Source organism: Orcinus orca, chromosome 2 (assembly GCF_937001465.1).
Source record: "Orcinus orca chromosome 2, mOrcOrc1.1, whole genome shotgun sequence".
Taxonomy (NCBI): Eukaryota; Metazoa; Chordata; class Mammalia; order Artiodactyla; family Delphinidae; genus Orcinus; species Orcinus orca.
The window spans coordinates 198671793-198690743 of NC_064560.1; the positions used below are offsets into that span (position 1 = coordinate 198671793).

An 18951-nucleotide genomic window follows, 5' to 3' on the forward strand; every position below is an offset into this window, starting at 1 on the left:
GATGGAGTGGGAGGTTAGGGTTAGCAGATGTAAGCTACTATATATAGAATGGATAAACAACAACGTCCTACTGTATAGCACAGGGAACTATATTCACTATCCTGTGATAAACCATAATGGAATAGAATATAAAAAAGAATGCATATAGATGTATAACTGAATCACTTTGCTGTACAGCAGAAATTAACACATTGTAAATAAACTATACTTCAAAAAAAATTTTTTTAATTTAAAAATACATGTTTGAGGGGCTTCCCTGGTGGCACAGTGGTTGAGAGTCCGCCTGCTGATGCAGGGGACACGGGTTCGTGCCCTGGTCTGGGAAGATCCTACATGCCGCGGAGTGGCTAGGCCCATGAGCCATGGCTGCTGAGTCTGTGCGTCCGGAGCCTGTGCTCTGCAACGGGAGAGGCCACAACAGTGAGAGGCCCGCGTACTGCAAAAAAAACCCAAAAAAACGTGTTTGCTTCATCTGAATTGCTATTCTTCCCCTTTTAATAATGTATAGTTTAAAAATCAGCATATTGGAAAAAAAAAAAAAGAGCATATTGGGACTTCCCTGGTGGTGCAGTGGTTAAGAATCCACCTGACAATGCACGGGACATGGGTTTGAGCCCTGGTCCGGGAAGATCCCACATGCCGCGGAGCAACTAAACCTGTGTGCCACAACTACTGAGCCTGCGCTCCAGAGCCCACAAGCCACAACTACTGAGACCTCATGCCACAACTACTGAAGCCCTCGTGCCAACAGCCCGCGCACCACAACAGAGTGGCCCCCGCTCGCTGCAACTAGAGAATGCCCGGGCACAGCAACGAAGACCCAATGCAGCCAAATTAATTAATTAATTAATTTTAAAAAACAGTATATTTTGTTACTTTACTCCAACAAGTTTCTCTTTTGAGACCTGAATTCGAATTTTGTTTCTGCTAATAGCTAACTCTAGGGTAGTAACTTGGACAAGTCACTTCATCACTCTCTTTTCTCAAGTGTGGACAGGAGATAAGGGTACCTCCTTCGCCAGCTTGTGCATGAAGACCAGAGGCTGCGTGAGCACTCGGCATAATGCCCATATAGTAGGCGCTCCCCAAACGAGCTGTATTGGAAAACCCTAAACGAGCTCTTTAAAAAGCACTTTTATTGCAAGACGTGTGAAATATTAAGTATTGCATCCACTTAATAATGATTAAGAAAGAATGAGATGCTTTATGCAAGATCATTTTGTACATACCATAACTGAACAATCCCAGTGGTGTGTCAGTTTAACCATTCTGCAAATCTGAAGCAGAAAGCTGGAGCGCTCTATTAAGGACACTATATTATGCGATGTTTTCCAAATTTGTTTTCAAGTCTCACAACGCTGTTATAAGGAAGTACCGAGTCATTATGTACTAATAGAATAAACTCAGCCACCAAGATAAATCCGGGAGAGTGGTTACTGTGCATAATGAGTCAGTAAAGAAGTCGAATGTGTTCCTAAAGACACCCGTCTACGCCCGTTTCTCTTTCTAAGGTCACTGTGGCAAACACTATTTCTCTTCAAGGTTAAAAAAAAAAAGCTTTTCAGCATCTTAATGAATTAATCTCTGAATCAGAAAAACAGTAAGTTTGGTCTAAAGTGAATACTCCGTATGTACTAAGCTGCAAAAAAATCGTATTTTTTCATCAACAAATATTCCTCCTCTTCTCCTCCACCTCCTGGATTGTCCCACTGTTCCCACTTGCTCCCTTGGTGACCAGATCCAGGCTTTAGAGACCATCAGCTAAGGACTGCCAAATACATGCCGGCGGGCCAGACTTCTCTCCAGACCCGAATATTCAACTGCCTCCCGGACATCTCCTGTAAACGCCTAATAGACACTCCACACCCAACGCGCTCAACACTGAACTCCTGGTCCTCCTTTCAAGACCTACTCTTCTCCAGCCTTTTCATCTCAGTTCACGGCACTTCTATCCTCCAGCTGCTCATGCGTATTGTGGAGTCATTCTTGACTCGCCCATTTCTCCCACGAGGTCTGCTGGGAAATTCCATTGGCTTTGGCTTTACCTTCAGAAAATGATTCTCTAGCCCTTTTTTGGGGGGCGCGGGGGGCGCCCTGCACTGTGTGGCTTGTGAGATTTTAGTTCCCTGACCAGGGATCGAACCTGGCAGTGAAGCTCGGAGTCCTAACCACTGGACGGCCAGGGAATTCCTTCTTTAGACTTTCTTATCCTCAACTGCTACCACTCCCTGAGCAAGCCTCCATCGCCCTTGGCCTGGATGAACACCGCTAACCTCTGAAGTGGATTCCCCATCCACTCTTGCCTCCTTTAGTCTACACTCAAGCCAGCAAACAAATGGATTCTTTTTTATTTTATTTTTTTATTTTTGGCTTCGTTGGGTCTCCGTTGCTGCGCGTGGGCCTTCTCTAGTTGCGGCGAGGGGGGGCTACTCTTCGTTGCGGTGCGCGGGCTTCTCATTGCTGTGGCTTCTCTTGTTGTGGAGCACGGGCTCTAGGTGTGTGGGCCTCAGTAGTTGTGGCACACGGGCTCAGTAGTTGTGGTGCACGGGCTTAGTTGCTCCGCAGCTTGTGGGATCTTCCCGGACCAGGGCTCGAACCCGTATTCCCTGGATTGGCAGGAGGATTCTTAACCACTGCGCCACCAGGGAAGTCCACAAATGGATTCTTAAACCCTGCAATGGCTTCCCTGCTCACTCTGCTCTAGCCACACTGGCTGTCTCGCGATTCCTTAACATGCTATGCACACTCCTGCCTCGGGGGCCTGGGGGGCTTTTTCCTCTGCTTGGTCAGCTCTTTCCCCAGATCTTCCCATGGCCCACTCCGTCACCTCTTTCAAGTCTTTGCTGAAATGTCACCTCTCAAGGAGACTTATCTTGGCCACCACATTTTAAACTGCGAGCTAGTCAGCACACTCCCAACCCCCCTTATCTCGCTCTACTTCTTTTTCCTAGCACAATCATGGCATGATTTACTTATTCATGTTGATTGTTTATCTTCTGTCTTCTCCTTACAAGAATATAAACTCCATGAGTGAGGGATTTATGTTTTCTGATGTATCCCGAAGGCTACAACAGAGTGGCATACGTAGGCGCTCAAATACATATTTGAGGAGACAAAGAATTTTAACAAGGTCCCTCATATGTTGGAGTGTGCATAACAATCTTGCTGAAAGGCAGCAGTGCATCCTAAAAGATAAACATCAATACAAGACAATTAGCATATGTTGATAAGTACCAAAAGAAGATAACATTTTAGTATAGTACACAGGACAAATGAAAGCTCAGAGAAACACCAAAGAAGTTTAGAGTGGTAATTTTTAAATTTGGGGGGAAGGTGGTCACACCTCTTTGAAAATCTGATGAAAGCTATAGACTCCGATGATATAATGAATATGTACACAAAATTTCGAATACTATTACAGGAGGTTCAAACACTCCCTGATGCCAGCTATGAATCCTGGATGGAGAACCCTTGGTTTCAAGGATTGTTTTATCACCCAGGGCTTGGGAAAGGCTTGGTGAAGATGGGACTCAAACTAGTTCTTAAAGAATAGGCTATGAAGAGGAAACAAGAGGAAGGTCTTTTCAAGCAAGAGAAAGGGCTAAGGGTGATGGCAGAACAGTCTGACTGGAATGGAGGATTCATGCAAAACGTAAGGACAGGCTGAGAATTGCTTGGTGTATGACTTAAATAACATGGATAGTCAAAGTCTTTGAGAGTGTTTGGGCAAAAGAATGTAATGTCTAAAGCATTGTTTTAAGAAAATTAATTTGGTAGTTGTTTATAGGATGAAAGTTGAGAGAAAAAAGTGAAATTAAGGAAATACTCATGAAGCTATAATGATTCAACTTTGAAGATGTGGAAAGGGAACTGATAAGGTTTAGAGGCGGATGAATTTGAGGCACGAATCCATGTAGAAATGCCTGGTTTGAAACTGAAAATCAGAAATAAACTTTAGGTCAGGCCCAGTTATATAAATTTGGTGTTATTTATTGAATCTATGAGTGTGTGGGGGGGAAATGACAAGAGAAAAAGTATTAAGAACAGAGATTATTCAGAGCCTTTGGATAGGACGAAGTGAACAGCCTATTATTACTGTGATCTCAATAAAATGTTAAATTTATGTAGAATGAAACCTTAAGAGAAGACTAAGGTATACAGGTATTATGGGTAATTGAAAGTTGGTAGTTAATTTGAGGGCTGCTAATATAATTTTTATATTTTTGCGGTACGTGGGCCTCTCACTGTTGTGGCCTCTCCCGTTGCGGAGCACAGGCTCCGGACGCGCAGGCTCAGCGGTCATGGCTCACAGGCCCAGCCGCTCCGCGGCATGTGGGATCTTCCCGGACCGGGGCACGAACCCGTGTACCCTGTGTCGGCAGGCGGACTCTCAACCACTGTGCCACCAGGGAAGCCCTAATTTTTATGTTTTAATTTTTGCTTGCTGAGTTTTTTTTTTCCCTCCAAAATGTATTATTATGCTTTTTTCTCCTTGATAACTAGGGAACACAGCTGACTTACTTTTAGATGATTCAGGATGTCACTATCCCTCAAGGAGAGTATACACATTTCCAATGTAAAATAACATGGTTATAGGAAATTTGAATAAATCCATGGGACCGCAGAATACATCCTGGTCATTTTAAAAGGCTTCTGATATCTTTTTGACCTTTAGCAGAAGACAGATAACATCAAAACAACTGTAACACAAAATTTTAGGTGTTTTAGGTATCTATTCTTTTTTAAAAGTTTACTTATGTATTAATTTTGGCTGCGTTGGGTCTTCGTTGATGCGCACAGGCTTTCTCTAGTTGCGGGCGGGGCTCCTCTTCGTTGCGGTGAGCGGTCTGATTATTGCGGTGGTTTCCTTGTTGCGGAGCACAGGCTCTAGGCGCACAGGCTAAGTGGTTGTGGGGCACGGGCTTAGCTGATCGCGGTGGTTTCCTTGTTGCAGAGCACAGGCTCTAGGCGCGCGGGCTCAGTAGTTGTGGTGTACAAGCTTAACTGCTCTGTGGCACGTGGGATCTTCCCAGACCAGGGCTTGAACCCGTATCCCCTGCACTGGCAGGCGGATTCTTAACAACTGCGCCACCAGGGAAGCCCATAGGTATCTATTCTTTAAGTAGGATTTACTCCACTGCTTTTTTGCCAGCATGTACAAAGGATACAGAATTTTACTGTCAAATGCATTATTACATCATTGGCACAGTTTCCACTGTCATTACCTGCTTATGTATATAAGATGTTTAGGATTCGGACTCCTCTTTAGAACCTACCGCCCTCTACTTCTTTTGTGACCCTCCAGCTATGATTTGTACTTAGAGGGATAAATCATTCTTGGTGTAACAGATGTTGGCTCCCCACCACCCCCACCTGAAATTCTATCAGGATGTTTCTGTCACTTTAGAAACTTTCGTATTCTACTGCAACATGCCAAGAAACCCAGCTACAAAACGGTGATTGTTTAATCTGCAACACGTGTGCCGGCCTTAAATTTGTTTTTCTGCCTTACAATCTAGACCTAGTACAGTATATCCACACAACTATGCCTAGTGAACAATTCTGCAGATTCCACTTGAGCCTTAAAAAAAAAAAAATCAACAGCCTCAAACTTCACTAAGAACTCTTCACAAACTGTTGAGCAAGAGAAGTGAATCATGCTTAGATTCAGCCTCTGGTTCCCAAAGCCATTTCCCGGCCTGACCCGACCCTCCCTTCTCTAAACACCTGGTGGAGACAAACTTAAGAAACAGAAGCGCCAACACAACCTGCTTTCCTTAAAATTAGCCAATGCTCACTACAGATAGGTATTCAGATATTTGACTTGCAAACACAGATGCTGTGTAATCTATACGCTCCTCTCCCCCTGCACCCTACCTTAAAAACAAAACAAAACAAAACATGGTGAAGCGGAAAACTGAGGTCCTTCAGTACCTTCTCGGAAAATGACTCGGGGAGGTGCACAGGGGTTTCCTGACCCGGGCATCCAGACGACTGTGCGGGGTGGCCGAGGGGAGACCCCAGAACAGGGGGACCGGCCCTCTCCCGGACTCGGGGCTCCCCCGCACCCTCCTGCGGGTGTAACACTGGGGCTTGAGCGCTCGGTTCACGGCACCCCACGTGCTGACCCAGAATCTGCGTTGTTAGAGGTGGCTCTCTCCTCCGCTCCTCGGGGTCCCGGGACCTTTCAGAACAGCGCACGAGGCAGCCGAGGAGGCCGCCGCGAGCTCCCTTCAGCGGCGCGGACCGCAGCCCGCTGCGGCTTCCCCTTGCCGGCTCAGCCCGGCCGGGCGGCGGAGTAGGCGGCACCACTAGGCAGCCCTCGGACCCCGGACAGCAACACCTGCGCCGCAGCGGGGTGGCCCGGAGGCCCCGCCCGCGGGAGGAGCCTGCGGACACCCTGCAGCGTGGAGCGCGCCAGGTGAGCACGCCTGCGCAGTCGGGCCGTAAACAAGCCCGCCCCTTCTCCTCGCCGGCCTCCGCGGGGCCGGCTCACGGGTGGGAGGGGCCAGGAGGAAGGGGCGGGGGGAGGGCGAGAGCCCGGGACGGCGCCTGCGCGGTGGGCGTGATCCGGGCACTTAGGGCAGGATGAACGCTGCTTTCCAAGATGGCGACGGAGGGAGGAGGGAAGGAGATGAACGAGATTAAGACCCAATTCACCACCCGGGAAGGTCTGTACAAGCTGCTGCCGCACTCGGAGTACAGCCGGCCCAACCGGGTGCCCTTCAACTCGCAGGGATCCAACCCTGTCCGCGTCTCCTTCGTAAACCTCAACGACCAGTCTGGCAACGGCGACCGCCTCTGCTTCAATGTGGGCCGGGAGCTCTACTTCTATATCTACAAGGGGGTCCGCAAGGTACCGACCCGGGCGTCACCGGGGCTCGCCAGCGGCGTGAGCAGAGGCCAGGAGCAGGGCGGTGACAGCGGGGGCCAGGGTGACGGATGGGCTGGCCGTCACTCTTACTTTTGAGTGGGCCGGTAACTCCACTGGAGTGCTCCTGAGGAAGGGGGATTCGGGAGTGAGGAGGGTGGTGGCGGTGGTGTTTCGGGGGGAGGCGGTGGAACGGGACCGCGGGGCGCGGGGCTCCGGCTGGGAGGCCCCAGAAAGGGCCGGCTGCCGCCCCTGCGGGTCCGTCAGGCTCTGACACGGCCCGGGAGCGGGCCTGCGAGTCCCCGGAAGAGGTGGGGTGGCCGTCTGGTCTGCTGAGACCGCCTCGGCTCCCAGGAGGGTGGAGAGTCTCGCTCGGGGTTAGAGACCAGGGGCGCGGGGCGGCTTGGGAAAATCTGTAAGGCGGAACCGGGTCTGGGAAGCGGAGGACTTGAGACTAGGTCAGAAAGGACCTGCTCGGCACGAAGGGCTACTCCACCTGCTGCCACACTGACACTTCCTAGGAGCCTCTCCTTCTGGTGTTAACACTTTGTTTCCGAAAACATCCGAGGGAGGACGGCTGTCACTGCCTCCTCGAAGGGAACCTTCTCCTGAGAGAATGTTAAAGAGGGTCCTTCTGTCCCTTATAGGTATGGGAAGGGCTGAGTACTACTACAGTTAAGAGGTCCAAACGATGTTTCCAGTGGACTGGGCTGGTTCATAGGGGTTGTGTGTGAGCGTGCCCAGATCAGTCTTGTCCAACAAGTCAGACTGTGTCACAAACAGGGAGGGATATGCCTTAAAAGCTACTTCACAAGAACCATTATTCTTGGCGGGCGATTTAACAGGAATGCTGTCAAGCATGTAATCATCCTTTAAAAATATCTCTTTAAAAGAAGCAACTTATTAGAACTGTTCTTTCATTGGCTACGTAACTTTGTTCTCATTGAGAACTGCTTACTTCTGAGATATGTGGTCTTTGAGTTGACTCTTGGAAGAGTGAGGAAATTAATGCCCTCCACAGTACCTGGGCGTGGGAGAAGGTGATAACAGATTAATTTATAAATAGTCAGTTAGTGTGAAAATAAATTGTGTATATTGAAGAGTGGACATTTTCCAGGATTTACTATATCCAGAAGCAGTAGGTTTTTGCTTGGTTACAAGAACTAGGGACGTGACGGCGGTATCTAAATGTAACAAGTTGTCTCATTTGTTCGAGGTGAGTCTTTTTGTTAGTGTTTATGATAAGTGTACTGTGTTTGAGGTATCTTGATATAAATTACTGAAAGTAAATCTCTTGACTTTACTTTTTCAGAATTGGAAAAGTGTGAAGTAATTAGTAGTCTAGGAGCTGAAGTTTTAGTCCTATCCCCAACTTTGTCACTGACTTGTTCTGTGACCTTGGAGGAGTTGCTTAACTTCTATCTGCAGCTCTTTAGAAAGAGAATATTGCGATGCACCCGTTGTGATTAATAGCATAATGACTGTAATGAACTTTAAAGCCCCGCAACACTCAGTAGATGTAAAATATAGTTAAAATAGTCATTAAGAGCATCTGTCAAACAGGAGCTGCTATCTTGACATTGATACAAGGACTGAAAGGATCAGTTTTTTCTCTGGTAACAAGTTTAAAATTTTAAGTTATTAAATGGATTTACATAAAAATTTAAAAGTGCATAAAAACTAAATATATTAACGATTACTAGTGTAGGTGTTACCTTTTTAAACAAGTTTTCTTTTAAAGTATATTATTTCTGAAGCATTCTAGTGGCAAACCTTATCTGGATCTGGTAGCTCTGGTTTGCATCATAAAAACACGTCTCTTGCCTGGAAGTATCATAATAGTGTCCTCTTTTAGTGGGATACTATTGAATGAAGAATAAACTAGGAGAGCTTTTCAAAGCTACAGCAAAAAATTATTTTAAACAAGACAAATCTTAAACATGTAGATTTGCCTTCAGCTGCATAATTTACTTGAGCACATTAACTTTTTTGTAAAGTTTCATGGTAGTATCTTGTAGATATATTTGCATTATATGGTGGACGTTTCAACTGTCTCCTAGCCACTGTAATTTTTTTAAAAATTCGTTTTCCATGAATGAGTTTGCATTTATTTTTTGTTATTTCTGAATACAAGTGATTGTTTTTGTGACTTTTTTTCTGATTTTAAAACAGCAGATACTTTTCCTTAATCAAAAAACCAAATTTTACTTTTTGGGGTTAGGAGTTATAAATCCGTTTTTGACATTTGGTCGTTTTGACTCTTTAAAATTTTTTTTTCTTTGGGGCATATAAAGTTTTACAACGATTAATCAGATTATTTAGAACATTCAGAAGGTTTAAATTGGATGAATACATTCAACTTAAATCTGCATGTGAAATGAGTGGAAACTAGGTCTTTTTATTCTTTTATTAAAGTATAGTTGATTTACAATATGATAATAGTTTCAGGTGTACAGCATGATGATTCAGTATTTTTACAGATTATACTCCATTAAATGTATAAGATAATGGCTATAATTCCCCATTTTATGCAATATATCCTTGTTGCTTGTCTATCTTATACATAATAGTTTGTATCTCTTAATCCCAGATTTAGGAGATAGTCTAAAATCTAAGCTAAGGAGTGTAATCTTCGTCCCTTTAAAACACTTACAGGTCAGTTTCTAGAGCTAGAAGGCACCTTCAGTTTATGGAGTCTCACCCTTCAGAGAAAGCCAAGGCTAGAGAGCGTGTGCAAACCTGTGATGCAGTTTCTTTCTCATGGGAAAGAATTCATGGTAAAGAAGCACAACTGAATCTAAAGAACTGTCTTAGAAGAGACTGATCTAGCTTTTTGGTTACACAGATACCGTATACTCCAAGCACTTCAGAATTTACCCCAGCGTTTTACCCTATGTTATCTCATTGAATCTTGCAATCCTGTGAGGTAGGTGAAAGCATCTTCTTTTTCTTTTCTTTTTTTAATTTAATTTTATTTATTTTTTTATACAGCAGGTTCTTATTAGTTATTCATTTTATACATATTAGTGTATATATGTCAATCCCAGTCTCCCAATTCATCACGCATCTTCTTTTCAAAACTGAAGTTCGGAGTAGGGTTTCTTGTGTGAGGACATCTAGTTTTGTGAATTTGTTTTGCTGAGCTAAAAATAATATGAACATTGATTTAATATGGAGGTGAACTCAGCATTTCAGCAAAGATTTGAGTGACTACCAAGGGGATGTGGGGTAACCAAAGACGAGTGAGACACTGCCCCTCCTCCCAAAGAACTTTCAGCTACTAGCTTTCAGATCTCTTTATAGCATGCTTTGCTTTCCTCTTTTTAAAAAAGAGGTGGTTTTAGGATAAAGATGCCAAAGGTGCTGGGCTTATTGTACCAACCCTTTCATTTTATGGAGATCTGTTTTTACGTAAATGCAAATGGCTACCATTCAGATCTAAGTTTAAACATCACTTCCTCAGCATGTCCTTCTTTGAATTCGCAGGCTGGATCAGTTTTCCCTGTTACACGTTTTTATAGCATCCTGTACTTTGCCTTTCTAGCACTTTTCTCAATTTGTAATTCTCTGTCTCTTCTGTAAACAAAGCTCCCTTAGAATAGGATGTCTTTTCTGCTTTCTTTGTCTTCCTAGTGCCCAGCACAGCATCCAGCATAGAGTAGACCCCTACTGTTAATTTGTTGAGTGAATGACTGGATAAAGCATCTCTGTCCATCTCTGTCTTACTTTAAAAAGATCTTTAGGAGCTAAAAATCTGTTCAATTTTGGGCCCAAAAGTAACAGGTATTTTTAGTAGCTCACATCTTTTAAAAGACATTTTTATTTAATTAAAAAAAATTTTTTTTTGGCTGCGCTGCATGGCTTGTGGGATCTTAGTTCCCCAACCAGGGATTGAACCCAGGCCCCTGGCAGTGAAAGCACCAAGTCCTAACCACTGGACTGCCAGGGAATTCACAAAAGACATTTAAAATTATTGGTAACAAATTTAGCTTCTTATAACTGGGAAATTATGTAGCAAGAGACAGTGAAGTAGTGGAAAGTAGGCAAATGGTGCGGATTACTTTTGATCTACTTCTGTCAAACCATGTTACCTACCAGATCTATGTACTGTCAAACAACTTTTCAAATTAAAAGAAATTGTTTTATTGAAGTATAGTTGATTTATAATGCATTCGTTTCTGGTGTACAGCAAAGTAATTCAGTTATACATATATATATATACACATATCCTTTTCATATTCTTTCCCATTATGGTTTATTACAGGATACTGAATACAGTTCTTGTGCTATACAGTAGGACCTTGTTGTTTATCTATTGTATATATAGTAGTTTGTATCTGCTAATCCCAAACTCCTAATTTAACCCTCCATGACCCCACCTTTTTTTTAATTGAATCAAGAAACTTTTTAAAGCTATACTCAGAATTACTTAACATTCAAATCAAAGAGCCTTTACTTTTTCCCCCCCATCTTAACATTCTAGGCCACAAATACACTGTCCAGAGATTGAAGCAATTCCTACAATAGATGAAAGGTAGAATTGGATGGTGTCCAGGGCCTTTTCAACCCTTAAGGTTGTATAATTCTGTGCTCAGTAATTTTTAAATGAAAATGCATCTTTGTACTGGGGAGATGTCTTCATGTCTTGGATTCTTTGCCTACTTCTCTGAATGGGAATTGGGAAGAGTGAGGTGTGTTGTGAAAGCAAGTTGAACACATAGTGACTCTAGGTCTTTGTGCTAGAAAAAGCTTGGGTACTCACCAGGCTGAGATGAAGCTGGGGCCAGAAGTCCAGTTAAGAATAACAGCTAAAGGGCCTTCCCTGGCGGTCCAGTGGAAGCAGACTCCGTGCTTCCACTGCAGGGGGTGCGGGTTCAATCCCTGGTCCGGAAACTAAGATCCCACATGCTGCAAGATGCGGCCAAGAAGTAAATAAATAAAAATTTTAAAAAAAATAGCAGCTAGAATATTTTTAGAGCTGGAGTTATCCAGGAGGGTAATGGGTTGACTTGAGAGAGAATGAGCATTCCATATAGGAAATATTCTGTCTCTTTATCAAAGACTGCAGGACTACCTGTTGGTGACTGAGGGATTCATGCTTTGTGTGGGAGGGTGAACTTAAATGCCTTTTAAAGGTTTTTACCCACAGACTAGTTTTAGATACTGGATTGCTCCAGAGAGGATCATGTTCGCACCCTTCTGCCCATTTGTTATTTTCACATCTCTCTGCTCTCCATTTATTATTTAGAAAAAGGCTTAGAAGTCTAGAATTTTTTATATCAAATTTACTTTAAGAAATTTTGTACCTAATTTAGTAGGGCATATGTGGAATTGGATGGGAATCTGTTTTGTTTTGGTTTTGGTTTTCCCCATTAAGGGCCACTTAATGACTTCTGAAGTATTGATATAAAGATTTAGTTATTTGACTATAGCATCTTCTATGCTGAGGGAAAAGCATGTTAATTATCCCTTAAAGCAGGCTTGAGAAACTTTCATATGATACCTTGGTTCTCTTGACCTTGAAGAGGAGGATGGTGATGAGATTTTGAGAGACTCCATGGATGGATGTAAGCAATGGTAAACTCCCAGAGTGTGTCAGTGAGATCCATGAGCTAGTCATGAATGTCATTTTTTCAGCAAATATTTGTGGGGCACACCTACCAGATATGAGGTACTAGATATGTTTTAGATGCTTGGTATAGACAGAGTCTTGCCCTCAAGAGACTTGTCACCTATATTTATTAACATTCAGTTAATCATCTCGTGCCTTTATTTGTTTATTGTGCTCTGGTAGAAAACTTGAGCAAGAATCAAAACATAGTGGATTTTGTCACTGAGTACTTTGGCTATATGCCTAAAGAACCTTATTTTAAAATTAATGTAGGGCTTCCCTGGTGGTGCAGTGATTAAGAACCCGCCTCCCAATGCAGGGGACACGGGTTCAAGCCCTGGTCCGGGAAGATCCCACATGCTGCAGGGCAACTAAGCCCTTGCACCACAGCTACTGAGCCTGCGCTCTGGAGTCCGCGTGCCACAACTACTGAAGCCCGCGTGCCTAGAGCCGGTGCTCCGCAACGAGAGAAGCCCGTGCACCGCAATGAAGAGTAGCCCCCAGTCGCTGCAACTACAGAAAGCCCGTGCGCAGCAACGAAGACCCAGTGTGGCTAAAAATATATAAATAAATTGAAAAACAAATTTTTTAATAAAAGTAAATGTAAAGATTTTTGTAGTTTGATATTTGATGTCTTAGAGAACAGTTTTATTTGTATTTCAGCTAGGTTAGTTTGTGCAGAAATATCAAATGTCTTATTTGTTTATTCAGGAATAGATATCAAAAACAGAAATAAATTGGCAGACATTCTCAGTTTTAATTTTCAGGACATTTAAAATTCAGAATATCAATGACAAGTTATCCTCTGAACATTTGGCATCTACTTTTCATAATAGAGTGCAAGATGCGTCTTGCTTTGAAAAAAGTAATCCTCATTCATCAAGTGTTTATTGCTGAATTGTTACATGCAAGTTACTACTGTCTGCTGTGGGTGATGTGAGGGTAAATTAAGACACTCCTTGTCTGTAAGGAGCTTGTATTTTTGTCTTGATAATTGTAAGGTAAAGTAGGTGTGTGCTCAGCACATGGCATAAGCAGTATAGGCATCAGGTGGAATTAAGGAGTAAAGGTGAAATGAAGAGGTATTTCTCTGCCTAGTGGAAGAATTTTGGGTTGGATTTCAACTAGATGATTTGTCCCAAAATGTTGTGTACAGATCACATTTTTGTAAATTTCCAAATGGGTAGCCTTGTATTTTTCTTTTTTTTTAAAATAGATTTATTTATTTATTCAGTTAGTTAGTTAGTTTTGGTAGCGTTGGGTCTTCGTTGCTGCCCGTGGGCTTTCTCTAGTTGCAGCGAGTGGGGGTTGCTCTTTGTTGCGGTGCGCGGGCTTCTCATTGCGGTGGCCTCTCTTGTTGCCGAGTACGAGCTTTAGGCACACGGGCTTCAACAGTTGCAGCGCGTGGGCTCAGTAGTTGTGGCTCGTGGGCTCTAGAGCACAGGCTAAGTAGTTGTGGCACGCGGGCTTAGTTGCTGCACAGCACATGGGATCTTCCTGGACCAGGGCTCGAACCCGTGTCCCCTGCATTGGCAGGCGGATTCTTAACCACTGCACCACCAGGGAAGCCCAGCCTTGTATTTCTAATTTCAGAAATGTTTTATCTTCATTTCTGATTAAGCCTTACTTGGCAGTTACTCTTACCTTTCCCCACTTTCCATTTATTTATGTATTTATATTGGACTGTAGTTGATTTACAATGTTATGTTAGTTTCAGGTATGTAGCTAAGTGAGTCTGTTATACACATATCCACCTTTTTTAGATTCTTTTCCCATCTAGGCCATTACAGAGTATTGAGTAGAGTTCCCTGTGCTATACAGTACGTCCTTATTAGTTATCTTTTTTAAATTAATTAATTTATTTTTGGCTGCGTTGGGTCTTCGTTGCTGCGCGCAGGCTTCCTCTAATTGCGGTGAGCCGGGGTTACCCTTCGTTGCCGTGCGCGGGCTGCTCGTTGCGGTGGCTTCTCTTGTTGCGCAGCACGGGCTCTAGGTGCGCAGGCTTCAGTAGTTGTGGCTCGTGGGCTCGGTAGTTGTGGGTCATGGGCTCTAGAGCGCAGGCTCAGTAGTTGTGGCGCTTGGGCTTTGTTGCTCCGCAGCATGTGGGATCTTCCCGGACCAGGGCTCGAACCCATGTCCCCTGCATTGGCAGGCGGATTCTTAACCACTGTGCCGCCAGGGAAGTCCTATTCTACGTATAGTAGTGTGGTATATGTCAGTCCCAATCTTCCAATTTATCCCTCCCCCCCACTCTTATAGCATTTTTCTCAACTTCACAGCTTCTCTTCCAATTGGTAATTTGTGAACTGAGTAATGTTGTGCATTGTCAATTCTATTTGGTAGTATGGAATTTTAAAAGTAGGGTATATTGTACTAAAAACAGGCCACATAAGTCTGTGCTACATTTTACCTTGTTTTGTAGCAGCAGGAAAAGGTACTTGAGACTATAGAATTTATGAGAGAGAAGCAAGAACCATTCACGAGGAAGGAATTTTTAAGGTTTTTGTATTTTAAAGTAAGAATAGGAATATTTTAATATATTTTCAAGTAACCAAATTGTAGGTTATCCCTGCGACCTTAAGCTGTTTTTCCTTTGGTTGGTTCACAGCCAGCTCACTGTTGGGCTGTGTGTGTTTTTTGTTTTCCTGCTGCAGCAAAACTGGTACAGGTGCTCATTCTCTACTTACTTTGATCTTCGTTTCAGAGGCTCTGTCATGTCTTAATGCTTCATTTAGTAGATATTTGAGTGGTTTTATGTGAAAAGCAGTACACTAGACTATGGGAAATCAAAGAAGTATAAGACATCCCTGACCGTAAGAGGATATCTTCTAACCAAGGAGGCAAGATATCCACACACTCATTTATTCTACAAGATTCAAGTGCCTGCTCTATATTGTTGTTGAGACAGAATCTCAGCCATCAGGGAGTTCACAGTCCAGTAGAATAATAAATGGCTTGTCCATCCACCTAACATTTATTGGACCTATAGGCCTAAAGACAAATAAGACAGTCCCTGGCCTAAGGTGACTACAATCTAGTGGGAAGATGGATGAGTAAATAGTGGTGAGATGTACGGTGTCTGCTATTTTAGACAGTATTCACTTCTTAGGGCTTTTTTTTTTTTTTTTTTTTTTTTGCCACACCATGCGGCTTGTGGGATCTTAGTTCCTTGACCAGGGATTGAACCCGGGCCCTCCACAGTGAGAGCACCGAGTCCTAACCACTGGACTGCCGGGAATTCCCTAGGGCTTCTTAATCTGATTAGAATTTAGGAGGTATGTCAACCTAGATGGAAAGAAATATTTTACATCCTTATTTTTAACTGAACTTCTAACTGAATTTTAACATGTTCTTCAATTATGAATATAGGCAACAAATCACAGTAGTAACAGACCTGTGACTTTATCACCAGTGAAAATCACAGATGTTTGCATATCACATTATGGTTGTTGCAGACATATCAAATATCATTTGTACTCATCACTGCTTTGAAATTACAGTAGTTAGTGGATCTGCTGCTAGAGCCTTTCAGTGTGAAATAAACTTTAAAAAATCCTAAATTTGTTTAATGTAGTACAACTGTATTTTAATATAATTGATCTCCTTTGTAATCTTTTGTATTTAAAAACATCATTTTGAGAAGGAGTCCACGCACAGAAAGTTTCAGCACCCTGGTTAGATGTCTTGGCTTACCTTCTTTAGTGTCATGTGTGTGATTGAATGCGAGGAGGGTAACTGGTTTCTTCTGTCAGGTGAAACTTTTAGCTCTGTGGAGAGGTCTTTGTGGTGCTTGTGGTGGTGTAATATTTTACAAGGCAGTTGAATATGTAGAATTCTGAGTTGGTTGTGCCATGTGCTTCCTTTCGTTTTCCTCCTCATCATTCTTTGCCCATGCCGTGCTAAATAGAGGGAGAAATACAAGAACTGCTCTACCAGATTGACTCTGTGTTCCTTTTGGTTCAGATGATTGATTACATTGTAATGTTTGTTTGTCTCAAACGCAGTTTTAACTTAGGTTTTAACAAGGTGACCTTTGAACTGAATTCTTATGGGTGGGTGCACTGAAGGGGGAGAGGATTCTGAACTAGGGAACTAGAAGCCCAAGGCCTAAGGTTGTGGCATTTGATGGCTCCTCCTGAAAGTCGTGAGCCGCTCTGTGAGGGTTGAAGCTTGTGCAGGTCTTGGGAGGATAAGATTGTCTTCCTTGGGGCTTCCCTGGTGGCGCAGTGGTTGGGAGTCCGCCTGCCGATGCAGGGGACACGGGTTCGTGCCCTGGTCCGGGAGGATCCCACATGCCGCAGAGCGGCTGGGCCCGTGAGCCATGGCCGCTGAGCCTGCGTGTCCGGAGCCTGTGCTCCGCAACGGGAGAGGCCACAACAGTGAGAGGCCTGCGTACCGCAAAAAAAAAAAAAAAGATTATCTTCGTTAGTGGTGCGTTTAAGTATTGGCTATATCCTAGCTTCTAAAACTTTCAGTATGATTTTTTTTTTTTTCTTTTCAGTATTATTTTTTTAAAGATATTTTTAAATGTATTTTCTTTCTTTTGGTACTACTTCTGAGGTGATGTACTATGTTAGTGTATTATCCTCCTTCAGGATTCCTAGTGTATTATCCTCTTTCAGGACTCAGCCTATTAGACTGTGTCACCACCACCTGTCATTGGACCCTCATCACTTTCCTTCAGTTCTCCTGCCACCCACTGCTGTCTCCAGCACACTCCTATCTTAAATGCTGTGGCTAATCACTTTAACTTCCTTTGCACACACTCTCTGTTCTAGCCCTGACTGAATCAAATTTTACAGCAATCATGTTGTTATTCCCTCCATCTTAAGAAAGGAAGGGAGAACCCTTTTCTGGCCCCCACCCACTCCCTACAGGTCCTTTGTCTGGGGCAGCTACTGCCCCATTTCTCAGCAGCTGCTTAGAGCAAAGCTCCTCTAGTTGTCTGGACCCTTCGAAGTGTGGTCCACAGACAAGCACCATCAGCCGTCGTCACCTGGGAGCTTGTTGGAAGTTCAGAACTGGGCCCCACTCCAGACTTACTGAATCCAAATCCACCTTCTAGGAGGGTCCCCAGCTGACTCATGTGCTCACTAAAGCTGGAGAGGCGGTGGTCTTTACAGCTTTCTCTCTTTTACTGCCTCTTCAGACTTAATCCAGTCAAATTATTGTACCTTCCTGCCCTCTATTGTAAGTGTCCAATTCTTTTTTTTTTTTTAAGTAAATTTACCAAGTCGTGCAACTGTTACTGTAATCCAGTTTTAGTATGTGAGAGATCTTTTTAGAGTTTAATTTTGTGTAAGTTCAGTTATGCTAGATGCATGAATTCTAGAGATCTGCTGTATAGCATAGTGCCTGTAGTTAGCAGTACAGTATGTGTACATCACAATTTGTTAAGAGGGTAGATCTCATTAAGTGTTCTTACTACAAAAAACAAAAATGAAGGGACACAAGGGAACTTTGAGAGGTGTTAGGTATGTCTGTTACCTTGATTGTGGTTATGGTGTCATGGGTGCTTGCATATGTCCAGGCTCATCACATCGTACACATTCAACATGTGCAGTTCTTTGTATATCATTATACCTTTATAAAGCTGTCAAAAATACATTTTTTGTGTGTTTTAATTATGTAAAACATTTATGTGGCTCTAACATCGGAAATATAAAACAAGGTGATATTCAGAGACCTCAAGTTTCCATTTCTGTCCGACCCCTCACTCAGTTCCCTTCCTCTCCCTGTAGTCATTTTATTTGTTTCTGACTCATCCTTCTCTTATTATAAGAATAAGATGATATTTGAGCACAGATTTGAAGGAATTGAAGGAGCATACTGTGTATGGTATTTTGCATCTTCTTTTCTTCTGCTTAATGGTATATACTGAAGATCTTTCCATATTAGTAAATAGAGAGCTTCTTCACTCTTTCTTATAATTGCTTTATACTCCATGCTGTGCATGTACCATAATTTATTTAACCAGATGACTCTCGACTTAATATTTTTTTAATTACAAATAATGCTGCAGTGAATAGCTTTGCGTGTATATTATTTTGCACAGCAGCAGGTATGTCTGTAGTACGTATTTCCAGAGGAGATACTGCTGAGTCAAAGGGTAAACGTGTATATGTTTTCAATAGATATCATCAAACTGCCCTCCACAGGGAGGGGTTATACTAATTTGTGTTGCATCACAGCCACAGCCTCACCAACAGTGTGTCACCAGACTTTTGCATTTGATCTGGTAGGTGAGAAATTAGTGTAAGTTTGGTTTTTTCCTTGTACCAAATGAGGTTGCGCATCTTTCTATATATTAAGAGTGAAACGTACTTCTTTTTCTATGAACTCTTTCGTATCCCTTACCCATTTTTCTGTTGGGTTTTTGGACATCTTGGGTGGGTTTTTTTGTTTTTAAGGAGCTCTTTATACATTAGGGAGATGAGTCCTTTGTGACAATGAATGAACAGATTTTTTC

At 43.0% G+C, this 18951-nt stretch overlaps 1 protein-coding gene and 1 long non-coding RNA gene across 16 annotated transcripts in view; one reads left to right on the plus strand and one right to left on the minus strand.

The window, feature by feature from the left end:
• Nucleotides 1-212: 212 nt before the first annotated feature.
• LOC125963569 (uncharacterized) lies at nt 213-6313 on the minus strand. Its single transcript, XR_007475713.1, has 2 exons — nt 5935-6313; nt 213-436 (listed from the first exon to the last, which is right to left on the minus strand). It is a non-coding gene; the product is annotated as an uncharacterized LOC125963569 (long non-coding RNA).
• A 279-nt stretch (nt 6314-6592) lies between these two features.
• Nucleotides 6593-18951, plus strand: part of WDR20 (WD repeat domain 20) — a 64391-nt gene continuing 52032 nt past the window's right edge. For 14 of the 15 annotated variants that reach the window (XM_033420484.2, XM_004262409.3, XM_004262411.3 and 11 more), the window contains exon 1: nt 6593-6856. In XM_033420484.2, the coding sequence (XP_033276375.1) occupies nt 6608-6856 (249 nt within the window). In that variant the 5' untranslated portion in view covers nt 6593-6607. The remainder of the gene's footprint in view (nt 6857-18951) is intronic. The other variant, XM_049706333.1, reaches the window with a different exon arrangement.